This window comes from Gasterosteus aculeatus, chromosome 4 (assembly GCF_964276395.1).
Source record: "Gasterosteus aculeatus chromosome 4, fGasAcu3.hap1.1, whole genome shotgun sequence".
NCBI lineage: Eukaryota > Metazoa > Chordata > Actinopteri > Perciformes > Gasterosteidae > Gasterosteus > Gasterosteus aculeatus.
In genome coordinates, this window is record NC_135691.1 from 26915232 (window position 1) to 26940745 (window position 25514).

At 43.7% G+C, this 25514-nt stretch overlaps 1 protein-coding gene across 3 annotated transcripts in view; it reads left to right on the forward strand.

The window, feature by feature from the left end:
* The first annotated feature begins 9993 nt into the window (after positions 1-9993).
* tbc1d22a (TBC1 domain family, member 22a) overlaps positions 9994-25514 on the forward strand; it is an 81154-nt gene continuing 65633 nt past the window's right edge. For all 3 annotated transcript variants that reach the window (XM_040174521.2, XM_040174524.2, XM_040174523.2), the window contains exons 1-5: positions 9994-10295; positions 10761-10817; positions 12441-12624; positions 13333-13609; positions 15965-16147. In XM_040174521.2, the coding sequence (XP_040030455.2) occupies positions 10237-10295; positions 10761-10817; positions 12441-12624; positions 13333-13609; positions 15965-16147 (760 nt within the window). In that variant the 5' untranslated portion in view covers positions 9994-10236. The remainder of the gene's footprint in view (positions 10296-10760; positions 10818-12440; positions 12625-13332; positions 13610-15964; positions 16148-25514) is intronic.

Genomic DNA, 25514 nt, shown 5'->3' on the forward strand with positions numbered 1-25514 from the left:
TCAATAATGTAACCCTCGTGACTCACTCTCAACCAATCAGAACGATGGATTTCCGTATTATAATTGTTGGAATGCATTAACGATGCATTCCAAGTATTGTTCTTCGAATCTTTATTCTTCAGCTTCTTCTATTTCTTCCGCGGCACCTTTCAACTCCTTCACACTTTCAGCTATTTAAACCGTTCAAATATTAAAATGTTCAGCTCCTTTCTGGCTTGAGGGCTATGACTTTTCAGCTTTCTACCTCTTATGCTTGAATTTATATAAATCAATAATCATTAATATTTTAACATGGTTTTCAAATGGAGTTTGCTTTCAAATCCTCCTAAACTTCTTCAACTTTCAGATTTTTCAGCTTTGCAAATCTTTCAGCTACAGACACCCTTTCAACTCTCAAATGTTCACACAAGTCTCAACTATTTTATGAAAAAAACTGCTTCTTGATATCTATTGTACTTTTTTCATAATCACTGATTATGTTTCACTAGTTCTTCGCTCCGTTTCTGACTTTTACATGAGTGTGTATTGCGTCTGCTAGAGTGGAGAGCTCGAGGCTAGAGTGTGGGGCAGCGCAGAAATCTGGTTAAAAAAGTATGGAACTTCTGTCCTTGCAGCCAAAGTATACACTCTAGAGGCTTAATTTCTTCAGATTAATGAGGGTATGGTTGTGCTGATTGGATTAATGTGTTCATGGAATCCCAGAGTTTTTTAGTTTTGGCGCAAGGAGTGTTTGAGTGACACAACCTCTGGCAAAAGCCCCATAGGCTCCAATACAAATCTGCCGACATATTTCTCACAAAAATCCACAAGGTACACGTTTTGTCAACGGCCATAGGAGCCGTATTTATTACCGGACAGACATAAAAACACATCCACGCGTTCGGTAGAGTCTTGGGTCTCATACAAACGCCGTATTTTTTAGATAGCTGTTATAGTTTTGCGCTGGTTCCCATTTGTTTGAGGTGTGGATTCTGTGTAACTTGCTGCCATGTCTCTGTCTTTTGCAGCCGCTCGTTAATGATCACAGGTGCGCCGTTGTCGTGGTTACGAGCACTCACACGCTGCAGGATCTGTCTGTGACTCAGCTGCTCCTTGTGACCTGATTAGTGGAGTCACATGACGCAGCTATGCTTTCTGTCAACAGACCAATATGATAAAGACACTGGCCCCCCCTCCCCCCTCCACCCTGACCTCTGCTCACTGTTAATCACTCTCAGTCAGTATGTCTGTCTATTTCTCCTCTCTCTCTCTCTCCCTCTATCTCTTCCTCACCACCCCTCCCTTCCTCACCCTCTCACCCTCCCTCCCTCTATCTACTCCCCCCCACCCCACCCAATCCAATAATTTCAAAATAAAAGCCCCATGGAGGGAATTTTTACTGTAATGTCTGTGATGAGGCCTATTAATTAAAAACTTTTAAGTGTGAATAACAAACATTCTGTCTCCCACTACGAATATTACTCGTACTTCTAGTACTACAACTGATACTTCTACTACCATACTACTAGTATTTCTACTGCTATTAATACTACAACTACTACTAATGTTATTACAAATACTACTATGGCTAATAGTATTCCAGCTGTTTCTACTGCTATTGATACTAAACCTACTATTACTGCTTATACTGCTAGTACTACTAATACCACAATTTTAACTAATACTACTACTAATATTACTACAAACAATTTTAAACAAATTTAAGCTCCTGCAACTTCTGTTTTTAGAAAATCTATTGAAATTCAGCTTCCCCACTTCCTGTATTTTCAGCAGTTCTTTAAAATAATTTCAGCTATTCTTATGCCTCTATCAACAGCAATTTTTTAATATTCATTTCTGTATTTTTTTGCAATATTTCAAATTTATTTCAGCTGTTTTCATTTCTGCTTTTTCAGCAAATCTATTGAAATTCCTTTCAGCTTCTCCCATTTCTGTATTTTCAGCAATTTCAAATTAATTTCAGCTTTTCTAATATCTGTAAGTTCAGATGTATTCAAATTCCCTTCAACTTTCTGTATTTTCAGCTATTTTTAAATATTCATTTCAGCTTTCAGCTTTTTGCATTCCAACGCATTTTCAGCAGGAAATGCATTTTCTAGTCTTTTTTAAGATTGTTTATGATTTATATATCTGTTGTTAATGTATCATTCAATGTTCTTAATTAGTTGGAATGCATTGAGATGCATTCCAAGTATTGTTCTTCGAATCTTTATTCTTCAACTTCATCTTCTTCTTCTATTTCTTCCGCGGCACCTTTCAACTCCTTCACACTTTCAGCTATTAAAACCGTTCAAATATTAAAATGTTCAGCTCCTTTCTGGCTTGAGGGCTATGACTTTTCAGCTTTCTACCTCTTATGCTTGAATTTATATAAATCAATAATCATTAATATTTTAACATGGTTTTCAAATGGAGTTTGCTTTCAAATCCTCCTAAACTTCTTCAACTTTCAGATTTTTCAGCTTTGCAAATCTTTCAGCTACAGACACCATTTCAACTCTCAAATGTTCACACAAGTCTCAACTATTTTATGAAAAAAACTGCTTCTTGATATCTATTGTACTTTTTTCATAATCACTGATTATGTTTCACTAGTTCTTCGCTCCGTTTCTGACTTTTACATGAGTGTGTATTGCGTCTGCTAGAGGGGGACCTCGGGGGCTAGAGGGTGAAGCAGCCCAGGAATCTGGTTAAAAAAATATGGAACTTCTGTCCTTGCAGCCAAAGTATACACTCTAGAGGCTTCATTTCTTCAGATTAATGAGGGTATGGTTGTGCTGATTGGATTAATGTGTTCATGGAATCCCAGAGTTTTTTAGTTTGGGCGCAAGGAGTGTTTGAGTGACACAACCTCTGGCAAAAGCCCCATAGGCTCCAATACAAATCTGCCGACATATTTCTCACAAAAATCCACAAGGTACACGTTTTGTCAACGGCCATAGGAGCCGTATTTATTACCGGACAGACATAAAAGCACATCCACGCGTTCGGTAGAGTCTTGGGTCTCATACAAACGCCGTATTTTTTAGATAGCTGTTATAGTTTTGCGCTGGTTCTCATTTGTTTGAGGTGTGGATTCTGTGTAACTTGCTGTCCTGTGTCTGCCCCTTTGCAGCCGCACAGGTGCGGCGTTGTCGTGGTTACGAGCACTCACATGCTGCAGGATCTGTCTGTGACTCACAGCTGCTTATATGACGTGATTAGTGGAGTCACATGACGCAGCTATGCTTTCTGTCAACAGACCAATATGATAAAGACACTGGCCCCCCCTCCCCCCTCCACCCTGACCTCTTCTCACTGTTAATCACTCAGTCAGTCAGTATGTCTGTCCATTTCTCCTCCTCTCTCTCTCCCTCTATCTCTTCCTCACCACCCCTCCCTTCCTCACCCTCTCACCCTCCCTCCCTCTATCTACACCCCCCCACCCCACCCAATCCAATAATTTCAAAATAAAAGCCCCATGGAGGGAATTTTTACTGTAATGTTTGTGATGAGGCCTATCAATTAAAAACTTCTTAGTTTGAATAACAAACATTCTGTCTCCCAACCCCCCCTCACCCAATTCCATCATTACAAACTAAAAGCCTCAATGATTATCTGTACCTTAACCATGAAGCGGTTTCGTTGAAATACGTATTGCTCTTTCAAATACTACTAGAAGCACTACGAATATTACTAGTACTTCTACACTAAAACTGATACTTCTACTACCATACTACTAGGATTTCTATTGCTATTAATACTACTACTAATGTTATTACAAATACTACTATGGCTAATAGTATTACAGCTGTTTCTACTGCTGTTGATACTAAACCTACTATTACTGCTTATACTGCCAGTACTACTAATACCACAATTACAACTATAACTAATACTACTACTAATATTACTACAAACAATTTCAAACAAATTTAAGCTCCTGCAAGTTTTGTTTTTAGAAAATCCATTGAACTTCAGCTTCCCCACTTCCTGTATTTTCAGCAGTTCTTTAAATCAATTTGCTTTTCTTATGCCTCTATTAACAGCAATGTTTTAATATTAATTTCTGTATTCTGTTTGGCAATATTTCACATTTATTTCAGCTGTTTTCATTTCTGCTTTTTCAGCAAATCTATTGAAATTCCTTTCAGCTTCTCCCATTTCTGTATTTTCAGCTATTTGTTGGAATGCATTAGATGCATTCCAAGTATTGTTCTTCGAATCTTTATTCTTCATCTTCATCTTCTTCTTCTATTTCTTCCGCGGCACCTTTCAACTCCTTCACATTTTCAGCTATTAAAATCCTTCAAATATTAAAATGTTCAGCTCCTTTCTGGCTTGAGGGCTATGACTTTTCAGCTTTCTACATCTTATGCTTGAATTTATATAAATCAATAATCATTAATATTTTAACATGGTTTTCAAATGGAGTTTGCTTTCAAATCCTCCTAAACTTCTTCAACTTTCAGATTTTTCAGCTTCGCAAATCTTTCAGCTACAGACACCATTTCAACTTTCAAATGTTGACACAAGTCTTAACTATTTTATGAAAAAAACTGCTTCTTGATATCTATTGTACTTTTTTCATAATCACTGATTATGTTTCACTAGTTCTTCGCTCCGTTTCTGACTTTTACATGAGTGTGTATTGCGTCTGCTAGAGGGGGACCTCGACGGCTAGAGTGTGGGGCATCGCAGGAATCTGGTAAAAAAAATATGGAACTTCTGTCCTTGCAGCCAAAGTATACACTCTAGAGGCTTCATTTCTTCAGATTAATGAGGGCATGGTTGTGCTGATTGGATTAATGTGTTCATGGAATCCCAGAGTTCTTTAGTTTTGGCGCAAGGAGTGTTTGAGTGACACAACCTCTGCCAAAAGCCCCATAGGCTCCAATACAAATCTGCTGACATATTTCTCACAAAAATCCACAAGGTACACGTTTTGTAAACGGCCATAGGAGCCGTATTTATTACCGGACAGACATAAAAACACATCCACGCGTTCGGTAGAGTCTTGGGTCTCATACAAACGCCGTATTTTTTAGATAGCTGTTATAGTTTTGCGCTGGTTCTCATTTGTTTGAGGTGTGGATTCTGTGTAACTCGCTGCCATGTCTCTGCCTTTTGCAGCCGCTCGTTAATGATCACAGGTGCGCCGTTGTCGTGGTTACGAGCACTCACATGCTGCAGGATCTGTCTGTGGCTCACAGCTGCTTATATGACCTGATTAGTGGAGTCACATGACGCAGCTATGCTTTCTGTCAACAGGCCAATATGATAAAGACACTCGCCCCCCTCCCCCCTCCACCCTGACCTCTTCTCACTGTTAATCACTCTCAGTCAGTCAGTCTGTCTAATTCTCCTCCCCTCTCCCTCTCTATCTCTTCCTCACCACCCCTCCATTCCTCACCCTCTCACCCTCCCTCCCTCTATCTACACCCCCCCACCCCACCCAATCCAATAGGTGCGCCGTTGCCGTGGTTACTCGTAAACACGCTGCAGTATCTCTGTGTGTGACTCACAGCTGCTCCAATGACGTGATTAGTGGAGTCACATGACGCAGCTATGCTTTCTGTCAACAGACCAATATGATAAAGACACTCGCCCCCCCTCCCCCCTCCACCCTGACCTCTTCTCACTGTTAATCACTCAGTCAGTCAGTATGTCTGTCTATTTCTCCTCCTCTCTCTCTCCCTCTATCTCTTCCTCACCACCCCTCCCTTCCTCACCCTCTCACCCTCCCTCCCTCTATCTACACCCCCCCAACCCACCCAATCCAATAGGTGCGCCGTTGTCGTGGTTACTCGCTCACACGCTGCAGGATCTCTGTCTGTGGCTCAAAGCTGCTCCTATGACCTGATTAGTGGAGTCACATGACGCAGCTATGCTTTCTGTCAACAGACCAATATGATAAAGACACTCGCCCCCCTCCCCCCTCCACCCTGACCTCTTCTCACTGTTTATCACTCAGTCAGTCAGTATGTCTGTCTATTTCTCCTCTCTCTCTCTCCTTCTATCTCTTTCTCACCACCCCTCCCTTCCTCACCCTCTCACCCTCCCTCCCTCTATCTACACCCCCCCACCCCACCCAATCCAATAATTTCAAAATAAAAGCCCCATGGAGGGAATTTTTACTGTAATGTTAGTGATGAGGCCTATTAATTAAAAACTTCTTAGTTTGAATAACAAACATTCTGTCTCCCAACCCCCCCTCACCCAATTCCATCATTACAAACTAAAAGCCTCAATGATTATCTGTACCTTAACCATGAAGCGGTTTCGTTGAAATACGCATTGCTCTTTCAAATACTACTATAACCACTACGAATATTACTAGTACTTCTAGTAGAACTACAACTGATACTTCTACTACCATACTACTAGTATTTCTACTGCTATTAATACAACTACTACTAATGTTATTAAAAATACTACTGTGGCTAATAGTATCAGTATTCCAGCTGTTTCTACTGCTATTGATACTAAACCGACTTCTACTGCTAGTACTAATACCCAAATTACAACTAACATTACTACAAACAATTTTAAACCTCTTTTTATTCATCTCAGCTTTTGTTATTTCTGTACTTTTTAAAATTCATTTAAGCTCCTGCAACTTCTGTTTTGCAATATTTCACATTTATTTCAGCTGTTTTCATTTCTGCTTTTTCAGCAAATCTATTGAAATTCCTTTCAACTTCTCCCATTTCTGTATTTTCAGCTATTTCAAATTAATTTCAGCTTTTCTAATATCTTTTATTTCAGCAAATGTATTCAAATTCCCTTCAACTTTCTGTATTTTCAGCTATTTTCAAATATTCAGCAAATGTACTCAAATTCCCTTCAACTTTCTGTATTTTCAGCTATTTTTAAATATTCAGCAAATGTATTCAAATTCCCTTCAACTTTCTGTATTTTCAGCTATTTTTAAATATTCAGTGCAGCTTTCAGCTTTTTGCATTCCAACGCATTTTCAGCAGGAAATGCTTTTTCTAGTTCAAATTAATTTCAGCTTTTCTAATATTTTCAGCAAATGTATTCAAATTCCCTTCAACTTTCTGTATTTTCAGCTATTTTTAAATATTCAGTGCAGCTTTCAGCTTTTTGCATTCCAACGCATTTTCAGCAGGAAATGCTTTTTCTAGTTGTTGGAATGCATTAACGATGCATTCCAAGTATTGTTCTTCGAATCTTTATTTCAACTTCTTCTATTTCTTCCGCGGCACCTTTCAACTCCTTCACACTTTCAGCTATTAAAACCGTTCAAATATTAAAATGTTCAGCTCCTTTCTGGCTTGAGGGCTATGACTTTTCAGCTTTCTACCTCTTATGCTTGAATTTATATAAATCAATAATCATTAATATTTTAACATGGTTTTCAAATGGAGTTTGTATTCAAATCCTCCTAAACTTCTTCAACTTTCAGATTTTTCAGCTTCGCAAATCTTTCAGCTACAGACACCATTTAAACTTTCAAATGTTGACACAAGTCTTAACTATTTTATGAAAAAAACTGCTTCTTGATATCTATTGTACTTTTTTCATAATCACTGATTATGTTTCACTAGTTCTTCGCTCCGTTTCTGACTTTTACATGAGTGTGTATTGCGTCTGCTAGAGTGGAGAGCTCGACGGCTAGAGTGTGGGGCATCGCAGGAATCTGGTTAAAAAAAGATGGAACTTCTGTCCTTGCAGCCAAAGTATACACTCTAGAGGCTTCATTTCTTCAGATTAATGAGGGTATGGTTGTGCTGATTGGATTAATGTGTTCATGGAATCCCAGAGTTCTTTAGTTTTGGCGCAAGGAGTGTTTGAGTGACACAACCTCTGCCAAAAGCCCCATAGGCTCCAATACAAATCTGCCGACATATTTCTCACAAAAATCCACAAGGTACACGTTTTGTGAACGGCCATAGGAGCCGTATTTATTACCGGACAGACATAAAAACACATCCACGCGTTCGGTAGAGTCTTGGGTCTCATACAAACGCCGTATTTTTTAGATAGCTGTTATAGTTTTGCGCTGGTTCCCATTTGTCTGAGGTGTGGATTCTGTGTAACTTGCTGCCATGTCTCCCCTTTTGCAGCCGCACAGGTGCGCCGTTGTCGTGGTTACGAGCACTCACACGCTGCAGGATCTGTCTGTGGCTCACAGCTGCTCCTATGAGCTGATTAGTGGAGTCACATGACGCAGCTATGGTTTCTGTCAACAGACCAATATGATAAAGACACTCGCCCCCCTCCCCCCTCCACCCTGACCTCTTCTCACTGTTAATCACTCTCAGTCAGTCAGTCTGTCTAATTCTCCTCCCCTCTCCCTCTCTCTCTTCCTCACCACCATTCCCTTCCTCACCCTCTCACCCTCCCTCCCTCTATCTACACCCCCCACCCCACCCAATCCAATAATTTCAAAATAAAAGCCCCATGGAGGGAATTTTTACTGTAATGTTTGTGATGAGGCCTATTAATTAAAAACTTTTACGTGTGAATAACAAACATTCTGTCTCCCACTACGAATATTACTCGTACTTCTAGTACTACAACTGATACTTCTACTACCATACTACTAGTATTTCTACTGCTATTAATACTACAACTACTACTAATGTTATTACAAATACTACTATGGCTAATAGTATTCCAGCTGTTTCTACTGCTATTGATACTAAACCTACTATTACTGCTTATACTGCTAGTACTACTAATACCACAATTATAACTAATACTATTACTAATATTACTACAAACAATTTTAAACAAATTTAAGCTCCTGCAACTTCTGTTTTTAGAAAATCTATTGAAATTCAGCTTCCCCACTTCCTGTATTTTCAGCAGTTCTTTAAAATAATTTCAGCTATTCTTATGCCTCTATCAACAGCAATTTTTTAATATTCATTTCTGTATTTTTTTGCAACATTTCAAATTTATTTCAGCTGTTTTCATTTCTGCTTTTTCAGCAAATCTATTGAAATTCCTTTCCGCTTCTCCCATTTCTGTATTTTCAGCAATTTCAAATTCATTTCAGCTTTTCAAATATCTGTCATTTCAGCAAATGTATTCAAATTCCCTTCAACTTTCTGTATTTTCAGCTATTTTCAAATATTCAGTGCAGCTTTCAGCTTTTTGCATTCCAACGCATTTTCAGCAGGAAATGCCTTTTCTAGTTGTTTTCCGTTTTCTTTTCCAACTGGTTGGTTTAAAGGTTTTATGTGAACCACTTTGAATGTGTTGTTGAAATGTGCTACGCAGCTAAACTTGCCTTGCAGGACTGCAAAATAATAAAGGAGGGAGAGCCTGCTGTCTTCCTCAACACCTTGGACCAAACACTGCATAAGTGTGTTCCCTCAACACGCGAGCCCTGTGGTTCATGACTCAAAGCAGAGAGGGGCCTCCAGCCTGTCGCAGACAGAGAATCTAATAATTTCTGTAAACTCCCGCAACCTTTAGACACCTTAACACCAGCATTTACCAAAATGATGACTTAACCGTGTTCATGTGGGTATGATCTCCACAATATGTTAAGCGTGGGGACTAATAGAGAGAATACAAAGGGAATACAAAGAGGTGCTGTCTAGGTGCCTATTTAACTTCCAATATTTAATTGACTGTGCATTTTAATGTTTCGGCCAAATGTGCCCCCTTCATACACTTGTCCCAAGATGAATCATAGTGTGGGTAAAAACGTTAACATTAATTGTCCTCATTCATAATGAGGCTCACTTTAACCTAATAAATGTGACCTTGTAACAACCCTTCCCGACAAAGAGAGGCAGAGGCACTTTGAGCAGTGCGTGGTGCTGACATTACTTTAAATAGATTTTCTAGACTGGTGAATAATAAACAAGCTCACTGAAGTACACATATACATGCCTTACATAAGAAACCGATGTAGAAATAGCCATTTTAAATGTTGAGTATTTTTTTTCTCCCTGCTTCTGGTCCTGATGCTGATGGTCCCTTTTTTGAGTGACACATCGCTTGTAGTTTCCTTCAACAAAGCAAATCCTGAGCGTGACGTCGGTAGCTTGTCGTGCCACCTAACAGCAGATCTCACTTGTGATTGGCTCACATCGAGGAAGTGTCGGTCCAGCCAATCCCATGAGCTTTTGCTTGCCGATTAGGAAGTATCAACATGGCAGCTCTCTGAGTTTTGGAGGAGGCTACATGGTGTAAATAAACACAGATTTCACGTTTTAAAGCTAACGACAGTGGTCGCGTATTTGTGTTTAGGACTGGTTCGACCATATAGGGAACATGTCGAATGAAGGAAATAAGAAACAATTCTGGAAAAGAAACGCGAAGGTTCCTGGCAGGTGAGTGACGTGTTCCCTCTTGTTGGCTATCTTAGCGTAGCTAGCCTTACTGAACTGACGCTGCACTGTTGAGCTTCTAACGGAACTTGAATATTCACAAATGGTCCTCTGATATCGCCCAACGTTTTCGACTTAAATCCCCGGTAACGTACTATGGTTCGTGGTAAATTAGTATCTCCAATCGCAGGTTACGCCTTTCTGCTTTCAGTTAGCTGAGTTGCTAACAGCGGCCAACTGTTAACCAATTTACCCTCACCGCTTTCACAGAGTTCTAACTTGGTATATAATCGCATTTCATAATACGAAAGAAGCCACGGTTTTATCCCAAGTCGTTGTTTTCGTCCCAATACCCGCGGAATTGTAACTTTAACTGGCATTGTTTGGGGAAATAGCTAACGTGGCTAGCTTGACAGCAGGTTATGGATTAGCTCATTCATTTACATTCTCTGTTCTTCACTTCCTCAGCATTCAGCATGTGTACGGCGCACAACATCCGCCTTTCGACCCGCTCCTCCATGCTAAGTAAGTTATAAGCACTATGATGTTATTTGAGTCGTTTGCTGTTCGTGGACTTTTGCTTTCTGCCGGTGTTTAAGGTTCCTTTGCTGATGCTCCGCGCTTTCCTCAGTGGCTAAACTACATGATACTTCAGCTGAAGTTTCCACGCGTTTGATCAACAATAGCTTTCAAAAGATGAAATAGTGTGATTATTCTGCATGAAGCGGGGTATGAATAACATGAAAGACCAGTTTTTACTAAACGAAACAAAACGGTGTATCTGATCATTATTAGATTAAATGGTTGTTGTTGTTTCTTCACTCAAGAGAAAGACTTCCTGCATGATCAGCAGCAGCTATTTTATGGAAGATTACACAACACCTTTATTGAACCGTCTGTCCGTTGTTACAATTCAGAGAATCATCTGAACAAGCTATGACTTAATCTTCTTGTTTTAGTTTTTAAAAGTTAATTCCATCCTACCGTTACCAGTAGAGGATGAGTATTTGGCAGGAGACAAGAAAACAGGAGAGACATCTTAAAGAGTAGCTACCCATTCACTCAGAGGAAACAGAAAACTTCTGTTCTGGATGGTCTGTCGATGCTGTGAACGTGTCATGCTTATAGTCTCATGCAGAGGAGTGTCGGGGTGTTTTCTCTGCTCATTTGACAAATGCACCAGCTGTGAGACCATGCACCAGGATGCGGCTAGAATTACAATGCGCTTAACTGTTTGAAACTGCATACCTCGCGTCTTGTAGTATGATTCCGAAAACCTTCTGTTTGCACTGTATGACTTGTAATGTTCTGCAGTGTCCAAGGAAGTCCACCGACTTGACAGTCTAGTTTGACAACTTTAAGGTCAAAAAATGCTTTCAGTCAGTTTGTGGTCATGTAACTTTGTGATCATGTTGCATAAAAAGTGATAATGTAATCTCATAATTCAAATTGTATGCCATTGATTTTGATTCAAATAATTAAAGTATAATCCTGGACTACAGTACTTGTAATCAATCAATCAATCAGTACACAGATTTTATTCACAGACACCCAATAATAGAAAAACACTTTCATAAAAAAAAAAATCCTTTGACTGATTTCTAATCATGCACTTTTCCATAGGGGGGTGGGTCAAATTTTCTTGTTTTTTTATCTGTGCATAAGTTGTGATGAAAGTACACTAATATGCACAAGTCTCTCCCTTTATTATTGTAATCCCCGTCTTTGTTAGATATAAGAGCACCTACCCTTCTTCCACCTTCCTCTTTCATCATTGCATGATAAGCAAAGGTTGAGCCTAATTGAAATCTCTTTTTCTGTTCCACTCCTTGTTCCGACTCAATGAAATGATGCCCTTGCATCACAAAGACAGCAACTCTGTTCTTTTGAACATTGCCAAGATTCAGCCCCTTTAGGTCTGATTTCACTGTAATGCTTACATTTTATGGTGTTTGTGTAGACGTGTGTCTCACTCCATTGTGTTTGATCAGTGTTGGTGGGAATTCGTTCCAGGCTATTAAGCTAACCTCAGTGTGTAAAATGTTGATATTTTCTAGACCGATAAATTAATTCATCATTGAGCGTCTGTCTTTTTTTTAAGGGTCTTTCCTCACTACGCCACTCTGTTCTCTTGTCTCTGTCCTCCAGCCTGATCAAAGCGGGCAACAGGCTTCCTCCAGCCACGCCAGGCAAGCCCAAGAAGGCCACCACCTTCCAGGAGTTCGAGAGCATCACAAGTGACGCCTGGGACGTTGGGGACGATGATGACGAGTTGCTGGCCATGGCTGCTAAGAACCTCAACATTGAGGTTGTCATGGAGACAGCCAATAAGGTGAAGTGTGTTTTTAACAAAATGCATGTTTTTTTTAACCCAAATCCTTGTTCTAAGGATAGATTACCATCCACTATAGCAACAAAATTCATCTTCATCCATTAGAAAGTTCCCATTGGACAGCTGCCCATTGAACTACTTGATAGACTACTTTCTATTTCATATTAAATATATTTTACAGAATTGTTGCCATGAAAAGAAAAAATGCTTCAAATTGTAGGACTGAATTTCCTGCATTTCAGCCCAAACATTAGCAAAACAAATTTTTCTTGTGAAAATGTCATTTATTCAGTTTGAAGCATTGAAATACCAAAGCAACACAGACAAATGTCTTTTCAAGAAGTTTGAAATGTTGAATGCTGTCACCTAGGCTATAAGCAAATGTCAATACACTCACACAAGTACACACAAGTAAAATCTCTTAAACTTGGGTTAACCTGAAACCTTATTTTATCCCATTAAAAAAAACTATTGCTGACAATGCTGAAGTCTAGTCTCCCTCCACTTATAGGACTAAATCCCGCAGCTCCCTTTTAATTAATCCCGTTATTCTCAAACTGCTCTCTTTGTTTACTAATGACAGATTATTGCACACTTTTGTTACCTGTTATGGCATGTTGATGGAGTTGTCCCCCTCATCGTCATCATCATCATCATCATAACCTGAACTTCACCAGTGCCACACCTTGTCTTCGGTCAACTGAACAGGTCATCGAGAATCACAGCAAGCAGCAGGAGAGACAGAGGCAGGATGACGCGACAGAGCTGGAACAGACCGAAGAGGACACACGGGAGGAGGTGGCAGAGGGCGAGGACGGTGATGGGGATGAGGAGGAGGACGAAGAAGAAGAAGAAGAGGAGCTGGGCAGGCTGGGGGAAGGAGACGTGACCAGCCCAGAGGTCTCGTTCGCCTCCCAGAGCAACCCTTACGCTGATGGCCGCCTCGTGAAGTCCAAAAGCGAAGCTCCAATTGGGTCACCTAAAGGTTAGTGAGGGCCATTGCTCAGTGTCCCAAAAGGTTTTCTGGCACATGCTGCCTGCATACTCTTTATCAATATTTAGTTTCAAATACACATATTGCATCGCCTCATGCTGTGGTGAAGCGCTTTTCTTTGTTGTGATCCATGAGACATCTGTTTTTTTAATTTTTGTAAAATCTTTACATACAAATAAATGTTATAAATACATGTTTTAAGATGGTCGTAGAAAGAGAGGCTTTCGCTCCAAATTCCTCCCTTTCAGCCTGGGTCCGTTTCCCCTGAACTCTACACCTGCTCTGTGTCATGGTTCCCGTCGGTTTGGCGCCACTTTGTCCAAATGTCAGAGTTCAAGATTTATTTTCACCGCACAGCGTGGTGTGAAACCGTTTGTTCCTCTTCCTTGCAATGGGAAAGGAGAAACGACTCCACCGCCGCTTCCTAGGTCACAACACCGGCGGCAGACACTGCACGCGGTGCACGCCCGGCTGCCTGCTGTCCCGTTTGCCTGTCTGCCATTGTTCCTGTTGCCGCGTAGCGGTGCAGATAACAGAAGATGCCCTTCTGCCTTCAGGCAATGCTCTTATCTCCTCAGAGAAAACTACACACGGCCTCGCATTCACTCCACGCCTACACGTGGATACAAGGATGCGCGAGAGCACGTAGTGAAAAACACCGGCGCTCACATAAAAACCTTCCTCACGCACACACCCGACATACTTGGCAGGTGGGTAAACAACTTGATATGCGCAGTGCCAGTGAGGCCGACTGCTGGTTCGCCGCCTCGTGCTTCTTTGTAGATTTGATTTTGCTTTATTTCGGAGTCTTTTTCTCTTCTCTTGGTGAGTCTATGTCTGTCTGTCTGTGCGTGTGTGTGTGTGTGTGTGTGTGTCCGTGTGTGTGCGCGTGTGTGAGACAGATGACAGCAAGAAATCGAGTGAACGCTCTTGCTCCCTTCTAATTAGATAGTGGCACGCAGCATAGCTTTCATTACGGAGGCCCGGACTCCCTCCGTATACGTGAACATTACCAACGCACTGACTGTCCCAGTGGCCTGTCAAAGCAGAGAGTGAGCCACACACACACACAAGCGTTTTGTCCTTTCTTTCCTTTAATAACGATGCAGTAAACTGTGACAGATAAGTGCACATTACTAACTTCCACCATCTTAGCATTGTCTTTTACGGCCCTCCTTAAAAGTAAAAATGTATTCAAGGCTTATTGTTGAAACCTCAAACAAGGTTTCCACCACAAACAAGCCTTCCACAGGCTTAGATACTCTTTCTTAATTTCTGTAAGTGCAAACAAAGCACCGGAGAACAGATTTGTAGCTTTTTATTTGTTCCTGTAAAAACTGAAAAGGATATTAAAACCGCTCCAGTTTGCTGTTGAGTGTTGGTGACACTCAATCAGTGTGCGTCGCTGTCTGCTAGAGTGCTGAGGGATGTTGGCAGGGATCTTTATGAACCTTTTGCTTCGTGCACAGTGTGACACCAGGAGCGTTCCCTCTCCACAACGACGCGCCGACCTTGGCAGCCCGTTCGTAACTTGCACATGTGGTACCAACTGTGTCGTTCTGTCTTTGTTTAGCACATCTGGGGGAACATGTGGCGCACAGCAGACTGAATGAATCTGATTATGTTCACGTTATAAAGCACTTACTATCGAATCTGAAGCTTTTCGCCGTAACCACCGCTGCTGCCGTCCTGGAGGCTGCAAGCATACTAACGCCGGAAGTTGCCGCTCTCAGCTGTTACATCGCAGCTTCTTATCACTGCGGCTGAAATGGAAGCCTGATGTGGGCTGTGAGCTTTTCTCCCTCGGCAGGAAGAGGCCAATCACAGTTTTGTACCGCAATACAAAAACCGACCTTCAAATAGAATCGAGGGAAAGCGGATTTTAGAAGGGGGCATTTTAGAAGGGGGCACGCTCAATGTCGGGCCTTCCGTTTCAATTCCTTGGAGTTTTAAAAAAATGTCTTACTATATTCAAATGTCTAGCTGTGTGAGCTGCAGGGGTCTGTTTACTCAGGCGGGTTTATGTCAATGATGCTACGAAATGTTTGCACACACATTTATCTCCTCTTTAAAATGCAACTTAATAACTTTTGATGACCCCTTAACATTTCATCTAGCGCAGTGGTTTCCAAAGCGGGAGGCCGGCCTCCCCAGTGCGGCGCTAAACCGCTTCAGTGAATGCTCAGTGAATGGTTTAAAACATTTTAAAAATAGTAAAAAAACAACAACATTTCACGCTTGTTATAGTGTGTGAAAGGTTAGTATGTTGTCAAAAAGTGATCACTACCTGCCTGTGAGTGCCTGCCTGTGTAACCCGTCTCCTCCCTCCCTCCCTCGTCCCACCAGATGCAGCTGGGGAGCATGCCGGCCTCCACAGGCAGCGGTCCCTGCCCCACCGGCCGCCCGTCATACCGCTTGTGGCCCGCATGGCCGACCAGAACACGTCCGGCACCCCGGCCATGACCGAGAGGGAAGCGTCCCGTCTGGATAAGTTCAAACAGCTGTTGGCCGGCCCCAACACAGAGCTGGGTAAGAGCCATCCCGGACATCTGCACTCCTCTTGTCAGTGTGTGTGTGTGTGTGTGTGTGTGTGTGTCTTCGTCTTCACTCGTCCCAAGTGTTGTTGTTGTTGTCGCCTTACTGTCTTTTTGTTCTGTCTTAGTTTGCTCGCTCTCAGTCTGCCAGCTGTGAAGCGCTTTTAACAATGCTGTGAGGATGTGTGTGTGTGTGTCTCATCCAGCCATCTGGCCATGCAGATTACAAGAGAAAAAAAAAAAATAGCAGCAGCAACAAAGGCAAATGACAGGCCTTTTTTCCGAGCAAACGACAACCCTTTATTGTTTATCCAACCCCGGACACTTTGTCCCCCCACGCAGCCACCCCGCCTACACGGTGGCCATGAAACCCTCGCAGATCTCCCTTTCTGCCGTGGACTTCCTGTCCCCTGAAACCGACATCGACCTGTTGCGTCAGTCTCGCCGTTCAAGCAGATCCACTAGACGAGAGTTCGTCGGGGGGGTACGTGGTGAATGTGAAGGACGAGCCTGGGAGCAATTCATAATTCATTCTGGAATAATATGTGTGGAAAATAATATGCCCGCCGAAAAGCAGTAGGTGCACTGAGCTCAGGTGCTCAGGAGCGTTTACATTGTATTTGTTAAACTAAGGTCGGTTTGACTGAGGTGGTAAATCTAAAACCTAAAATCTTAAGGAACATCAAAGTTACATCCAACATAACACCTATATAGAGAGACCTGCTGAAGTAGTCTGATGTCGTCAAACAGTACAGTTTTATTGAGGCAGTCAGTAAAAATTTCACAGAGTTGCTCAAGAAATCTGAAGATGTCGACCGTAAGATGTAGTATCCGTTCAATGATCTGTTCTGTGAACTAAAGTCCATTATGTGACATCATCATTCAATATGTAAACATGCGTGTTTAAACACCGCCCTCTTAAGAGCACGTTCCTGTCTGCTTTCGAAGGGGTGTTCGCTTGGTTGACTGTGAATTGCTTTGGTCATGCCCTAATGTGTTCATGAGGCACACAAAGCGGCACATTAAGATACTGTAAAGAAGAAGGACGTAAAGGATGAGGTCCTTCAGTAGTGAAGTTGTGTTTATGCAGCATTGTGTGTGTGTGTGTGTCTGACAGAAGGGGAGCATGGAACCCGAGACCAGGCGAGAGAAGTGAAAAAGTGCAATACTCAGCAAGAGAATGGGTTATGTGCCGGTCTAAATATGCAAAATGTACACAAAGAGCGTGTCAGAGATATTTCAGTGCAGAAATGACACAGTTTAAATACCGTTAACTCCAAATCCATCTCAAATCGTGGCCGCAAAAACTAGCAGCATTGATTTGAAACGGGCTATTATTATAAACCAGCCTTTTGTTCACATCCGGTTTCGATAAGAATACGTTAGCATTTATGAGTTGGGATCCATTTCTGCTGCTTGCTGTAAATACGTATTTAACACTTCCTCATCGGTCTCGCATCCAAAGCCACGCTGTGTTTGTTTCAGAGGGCGTCCTGCTCTCTCTACTTTCTGTCTCTCTGCCTCTCGCTCCCCCATGTTATTGTCAGCTGGTCGATCTAATTTTTTTGTGTCACTGCCGCATTACTATTCTCTTTTAAGCTATTCTGTTTTATGTTGTCTTGGGTCTGATTTTATTTTGGTCCTGAGTATTGCTGCTCAATATTCATAAACATTGACGGGTTTATTGTTTATTTGCAGAATTCCCTCCAATGATGGGCATTTAAACGCTCAGATATTTTCTTGGTTCATTTCATGGTAATGTTAATGAATATTTGCATCTCCATCGGTAGGTAAAATATACCAGTATGTCAACTTGCATCCACAGATGATATTCTGTCACAGACGTGGCTGGTTTACACTTTGAATAAAAGTTTGCCAGTTGTAGCACGAGGTACCTCTGTTTTAGCTGCCACATGTAGATTACTTTGAGCTGCGCAATGCGCGCGCGCACACACACACACACACACACACACACACACACACACACACACACACATAGTAAGGAGCGTTGGCTAAGATCCTAAAATGTAAATGCTGGATTTGATTAAGTCGGAATGGCCTCAGTCAGCACAGCGCTTCACCTCTACGCGCGATCCTCTTGAAAGTTTCCCCGCAAACAACCCGGTTCACAAGTCGTCAGCGTTAGTCAACACAGGTTGCAGAGTGTGTAGCCTGTACATCGGCAGAGCGCCTCCAGGTGTCAGCCCCCATTAGGGCCTGCCAGGCATCACGAGCCGGCTGTCTAAATTTAGTTTGGACTCTGCGCTATGATTAGATAGCCCAGAACGGGCGAGCTACGCGGCATGAAAGATGAACTTCATTCATGGGACATAATTAAGTATAGTATTGGGGTGTGGGGGTTGAGTGGAGGGGGGTTAGGGGAAGATACGATAAGATGAAACTTTAATGAGCCCCGTGGAGAAATTGGGTCATTGCAGCAGCAAAGAATGGGATATGGATGTGAATAATCCAAAAAAAGAGATCATCTGAAGGAAGTACTCAACCGTAAAATACTTCTGGGACACAAACAAACATCAGTGTTTGCACATTTATGAGTCATTCTAGCCCTTGGTTTAGAACGTTGGTTTGTTGTTGGTCATGGATACGTCTGATTAGTAATACCGATAAAGCTGCCTCCGCATTTCAACATGCTCCACATTTTTACAGTTTTTACGGAAGAAGATGATGACTAGACTGATGGAACTCTCTGTCCTTAGTGCGGAGGTCACTGTCTGTGACACATACACACTCAACATTGAAATCCCCACTTGTACCAGTTGACGCGGTCAGGGGGGATGACTTTAACATCATAGCTACCTCCACCTGGTTAAAGTTATACGTGAAACTCTTATGGTCTTCCGCTACTTGCACATATGAAACCTTACCTGCAGAACGGTTTGTCAGAAGTAAAGTGGATTCAATTTAAGGGTATAGATGGTGGGAAAAGGCAACAAAACACGTTTCCAGCTTCTTCTTTTTTCTTTTCCTAATCCGCCTAAGTCGCCGCCATGATCCTCCTTTGCACTCGCGTCTTTAACATCCTTGTCAGTTCCTCTCTCCCTCGCCACTGAGCCTTGCGACAGGTTGTGGTAGCGCTCTGTTTAGCATGTAAGGTCACGCGGAAGGTGACGACCTGTGCGTGTGCGTGAGAGTAGGATGATTGATGTCGGGTTGATTTCGGGCTAATTATTCCTGACGTCCCGCGGCGAGCCTGTCTGTTGAGTGAACCTGGTCACAGAAGCCGGCCAACACTCGGTGAGTAGGGACTTATTTTAAACCGGCGAGCTGTGAGGAAAAAAGAAACCGGTTACACTGGCCCCCCGCCATGTTATATTCAGACAAGTTGGAGAAGCGTGCTTGAATAAATGGCCAATTAATCAACCCAAACCGGGACCACTCGATTGGAAGATAAAACTTGAATGCAAATAGTAACATAATTGATCTGTTTTGGTGGTCATGTGACCCTCTATCATGTCTAAATTGGATTTTGTGAAATAATCCGATATGTATTTTTGTTTTTATTCAGCTGTAACAAAAGGTATTGTTTTCCCTGCCACCTTTTGAGATTTGTGGTGAGCCAGTGTCTGTGTTTGTATACAAAGCGATGCTTATTTATCTAGAGATAGTGATTAGTGTTGTGTACTCCCTATAAGCTACTTGCTCTGTGACGGGCTGCATGCTTTTACAGACCTCCTGCACATCTTTTTGTTTTTTAATTGATTATATGACCAAGAGCTGGCATCTGACAGGAAGCAGTTATTGTCAGATGGCAGAAATACTGCTGTTGCTATGGCAATATTTGGCTCCCCTTCTTCAGCATCCTGGCAGTTTATCCATACTCAATCGTTTACTACCCTTTTTCATTAGGCGCTTTCCTCGTTTGTCTCTCATTCTTCTCTCTATAAAACCAAAAAAGAAGGGGTTTTTTTTGCTCTCTGTGTCACCCCCCCACAAACAGACTCCCACAAATGTACATTCCGCTGTGGCCCGCTTCTCTCTGCCACCGTTGGCTCGAGCCGCACTCTTGTTTTCCCCACAGCCGCGCAATCCTGTTATACAGCAGCCACCGCGTGACTGGCTTACTATCGGCGCCGCTCTCGCCAAGTTAAAAGCCGCCATCAAAGTGAGAAGTGGTGATGTGATTCAATTTAACTCTGTGCTAAGGCCTCATTTGAAAGCCCGGCCCGTGCGTGAGCATTTCAGGTGTGTGTGTGTGTGTGTGTCTTGTGTATCATGTGTCTGTGTGGTTGCGTGTGTCTCACAGGCGTGGAGATAACAAAGCGCTGGACCGCATCCGTCAGGTAAATCTCTCTGGGAAAAGGGGCCACTTTACAGAGAAAAGGTTCCCTTGAAAATTCTCAGAAGGTTTTAATCTGAGACATCAACAGCGCCGATTTGACAGACGCTGCCGAGAAGAAGGGTAACGCACTGCGGGGTGTTTTCTGAGTAAGGGTCCTCCCCCTCAGTGGATCCGGTGAGAGCGCCGCATGTCACCACGTCCCGTTATCGCCCCTTTCTTCTCAGCTTTAAAATGTGTGCCACACTGAGCGCGCTTGCATCCGGGCCTGAATCCTCCCGTGTGTGTGTGGCTATTCCTTGCATGTCTCCGGGGAAAACACCCGACTTGATGAGGTTGGTCCGACCTCCAGCTGTCTCCCGTGTCAGCGACCTCGCAGCTTGTCTGGCTGAGTTCTATGCCGATGTTACACGCTGGTGTTCCGTGTGAATTTTTCATCCCTTTTCTTCGCAAGAGCAGCTCGACTGAACACACGTCAGTCCCTGCGGACCGCACCTGTCCTCCGCAGGGCCCGGGGAGAGTGCCGCTTGATGTGCAGGAGAGGTGATACCGTGCAGTGCGTAGTTATGGAGAAAACAGACAAAAAAACAATAACATGGCTCAACCAAGTAGGAGAGATGGCTATGTCGGGTTAATTTAGGGTCAATCATTCCTTCAATGAGATTTAGTGACTGAAAATGTGCTCCAAACGGTCGATTCTTTTTTTTTTAAACTTGTTTCTTACAATATAACAACTGAAATTCAAAATGTCTCTATAACACCCTCATGTGTCCATGTCGGTTGTTGTGAAACCCGCGTCATCAGCGAGGCGTGACTCAGAAAATTGACTAGCACTCAAAGGAACACACACACACACACACACACACACGTTCTACATTGTCGGTGCTCCGTGTCCTCCCCCGGCCACCTGGGCCGTCCATCAGGGCTCCTGAGCAGCTACAATCCAGAGGGGAGTATCTTTTTACAAGAGCGCCGTTAGTTTGACTCTGGGTGAGTCGGAGCGCTCAGGACTCTCACGCAGCATTCCTCAACTCAACTTTTTAATACACCACCCAATGAAGGCGTCCGTCCTGATTTGTATTTGAGTACAAGCTTCACAGTTGTGGCAGGTGTTTTGTGTGTGTGTGTGTGTGTGTGTGTGTGTACGTGCCGTTTCACAAGGCAGCGTTTTGCCCCAGTGGTCGGCGCTCCGTCTGAACGGCGCCTGCATAGTTCATGGCTCCGGCCCGCCAGCCGTCTTCCCTCCTGCTCGCATCAGCCTGCTGCTCAGCCAGCACTGAGTGACAGCGCCTCTCACTGCCTTCTGTTCCTCTCATCCGGCCGCCGTGCACGCTGGCAGGTGGACTGACTGACAGGCAAGGAGACGGACAGAAACGGAGGAGGCGCGCGCGCACACACACACACACACATACTGTTTGATTTAAAAAAGAAGAGGAACAGCCTCCATATTGCTCTGTTGCTCATAGAAAGAGCAATCTCCGTAGGTTCAGTTTATCAATAAAAATGCAATCTTTTATTAGTCATTTGAACCTTATGTGTTTATGCAAATAACCTGCCAATAACAAATTAAAACGATACTATTAATCACGTCCGTGAATCACGTCGCTTTGCGGATGGCGGATTTATTTTGGGCCAACAGAAAACGTTGTGTGGGCTGATGGCTCATCGTCGATCAGACTTGAAGCTTGTGCAGAGTTAATTGTTTTTGTCTTTTTCCCGCTGATGAGATCAACTTATGGAAAAACTCTGTGAGGTGTTGAATCACGAACCAGCGCTGCTTTTTCAAATGTGCTTCTCAGCTGTGGCTCTGCTGTCCTGAACCGCATGTGTCTCCCTCCTTTCCGTCCCCTTGTCATCAAGGACGTTTCTGACCCGGCGGCGTCGATCGTTCACCTCCGTATTTGATATAAATTTATTTCAGTTATGTCTGTGTTTTTGAAAATTGCTCAGCACGCCCAAATGGTAAAAAGTAAAAAAAAAGGCCCTGTGGACCACATGTAAGTGGTTCAAAACTCATGGTTGAATTCTCCTTTAGCGAGCCCCCCTGCCCAACCCCACCGGCTGTACCCCGAGCTGCTGTGACCTTCCCTCGCCAAGCCGCTGTTCCAGAATACTGGTGGTTATCTCGGTCGACTAAATGAGCCTAAATAAAACACGAGGCGCGGCGTGCAGGTATACGTCGCCCTCTGCACGTGTCAGGAGTCATTGAGCGTTCATTACCTCCGAGGGTCCCGCACCGGAGCAGCTGTTGTGGGGTGTTCGACAGAAGGTACGCCGTGTCCTAATCACCCCCCCGCGGTCCCCAGCTTAACTCCAGCCAAGACAAAGTGCGCCCCTGTAAGTTCATGCATAATGGAACCCAGCCGACATCGAGCAGAGGAGCGGCGGCGGTCACCCGTGAGTCGCACGCTGCCCACGTTACAGGTGTTCTCTGGGCCTCTGTGCAGCATGGCTTGCCCCCCCATCCCACACACACCACCGTACCCCCGTTCCCAAGGTTTGTGCCCGCCGGCATGATAAACACCCACCACGCTAATTCCAAAATATGTAATAATGTGATATTTTATTGGTCCCGTGAGGGGCATTCGGCCCCCACTCGCACGTACACCTTGAAATGACAGCCTGCGGGGGTGAATCGGTAGATTGCTTTAATGAGGTGCCTCTACCTCGTACCTTTACAGACCGACAAAGAAATGTCTCTATAGTTTCCATTAGTAATTTGTTTTAAGGTTGTGCAGATTGTGTGACTCGTCAGCTACAAATGGCTTGTTTGCATTATTAACTTCGCTCAGTGGACACTGACGGGGACGGCTAATCCCTCGGCGCCCGCGGGAGAGTTGTCAGAACTCTTTTTTTTTTCCTGGCAAGCCCAAAAAACAACATTCATTTTCAAAATGTCACAAAAAGCCTCCTTAATGTGTCTCGGCGGAGCCTGGACTCGGCCGTCTCATTCATAATGCACGTGGATGCGCCAAAGAGGTTAATTTAGCCCCGCCCACTTTGTGGAATAGAGACTATTTGGCACAGGCGTGTCTCCTGCGAGGGTGTATTTGCATTCGAATGACTCATCGGTTTCGAATGTGTGAAAGCAGAGGAACACGAAAGACATCTTTGCTGGTAGGATTGACTACCTTTTATTTTTATTTTTATTTTTTTTTCCACCAGCCCAGTGGAGTTCTGCCCATTTCGCATCTCGCACCGGGCTCACCGCGATTGGGATTCTGCTGCGCTCCGTCTCTGCTGGAGAGAGTTTGGAAGACCAGCAATTTTTCAGGAGCCGGCAGCCGTGTTTGCGCTTTTCTGTGTATGATGTACGGGTTCGACGGGCACATGATCTTCTCTCACCGGCTCACATGGTGCCGAGCAAATATTTGCCCCCCTGCCCTTTCTCACGCACGCACGCACAGACACACACACGGGCCTTTCTTCAGTGCACAAGCTTTTTCCTGCAATAACAAAGCATTTGCCCAAAGGGGACGGGCCTTTCGGAGGGGATCCCTGCATCATCAGGATGTGAAGACTATTAGCCGACAAACCCCTACTTTCCATAACCCCCCCCCCCCCCCCCCCCCCCACCCCTTTCCGTCCGATGGGAAGATTGATGACTTGTGCGGGGGAAATATAATATAGTTTAATTAAGCCCAAGCCCAGAAGATTCATGGACTCATTTCTTTGTCCGACAGGGCAAATGAAGGTCCAAACGGTGCAAGGCGAGAGGAGAGTAATGAATATAGTGCTGCGCGGCGGGGAGCCGCTTCACCCTGTAAGCCTCGCACTTTGCTGCTCACTTCCCTGCGGCTGTCCAGCTCCACAAGGCTCGAGTCAAAGCAAAGCACTGGGATGTCTGCACACAGCAGCGCGTCCTTGCAGAAGAGATCGGGAGTGGCGAGGAGGATTTAAGCAACGGGGAGCTGTGAGGTTTACGACGTCAATGTTGCGACCCGTTTGTTAATTTCAAGCATTGCTCTTCTTTGTCACAAGTGGTTCCCCACAATACCAACAATGCATCTTTTTGGGAGTGCAGAGGCGACACACAAGCATCTTTGACAAATTCCCCGAAAGAAGGACTCGACGGAGTTCATTCCCCGAGCGAGATGATGTTGCTTATTTTGAAATGCTGGCAGTTTGAAAGATCCCTCCCCGACAGCCGGCGACTGAAGTGACATCATTTGAGGCAGTTTATTAGCTTTCACACCCCTCCCTCTAGAGCCACAAAGGCTTTACCCTTTTCGCATATGCAGCGATACACCCCGGGGCCTGTAAGCATACTTTGGAAACGGGCAAATTGAATTTACAGGCCCAGTCCTATCTGTGCACTGAAAGCCACCACAGACTCCGGGAGAGGCAACGCTTTTAATCGGCGACGGCTTCTCTTGTGTCTGCGCTATGTCTGGGAACAAAATAATGTTTGCAATTACCATAGCCTGCAACCAATATACACACATACACACATTGCCTCCTCCTCGCGTCCTGAGGGAAGGAGCAAAGACACACATTGATGATCTGTAGAAAAACCCTCAGCAGCTTGTGCAACTTTTATGTTCGGAGTCCTATCTGAAAAGTTTTTTGTTTTTTTCAATCCACGCCTTTGAATGCGACTTCCACTGGTAAGCTTGGTGCATTTGAAAAGCTCGCCATACTGCGGGGCCCCCCAACTGCCTCTTAACCAACAGAGCAGTGCTTTGCACTACATCACCGTATTGGATTTCTATATAATTAAAGTCACTGGGGACAAGGTAAGGGAGAAATCTTAAGTGGAAGATGCACAGGAACTATAGTGAATAAATAGGTTCTCCCATCAACCCAACAAGCTCTAATGCGTTTCACTCAATTTAGCCAATGGACTTGGCCCATTGCTGTTTGGCTGATTGTTATTTCCGATTCCGCTATCTGCCTCTTCCTCTCCGTTGCATTTGCCTTGAAGAACCGGCGCGGCGGAGTCATTTGGCAGCACTAATCAATACTGTTCACTCCGTGCGAGGGGCTTATCAATTTCCAGCCTGTGGCTTGAATACGAGTCGAGGGAGAATTTGGCTCATTCGTGGGCCACAGTTGATTCATTTTC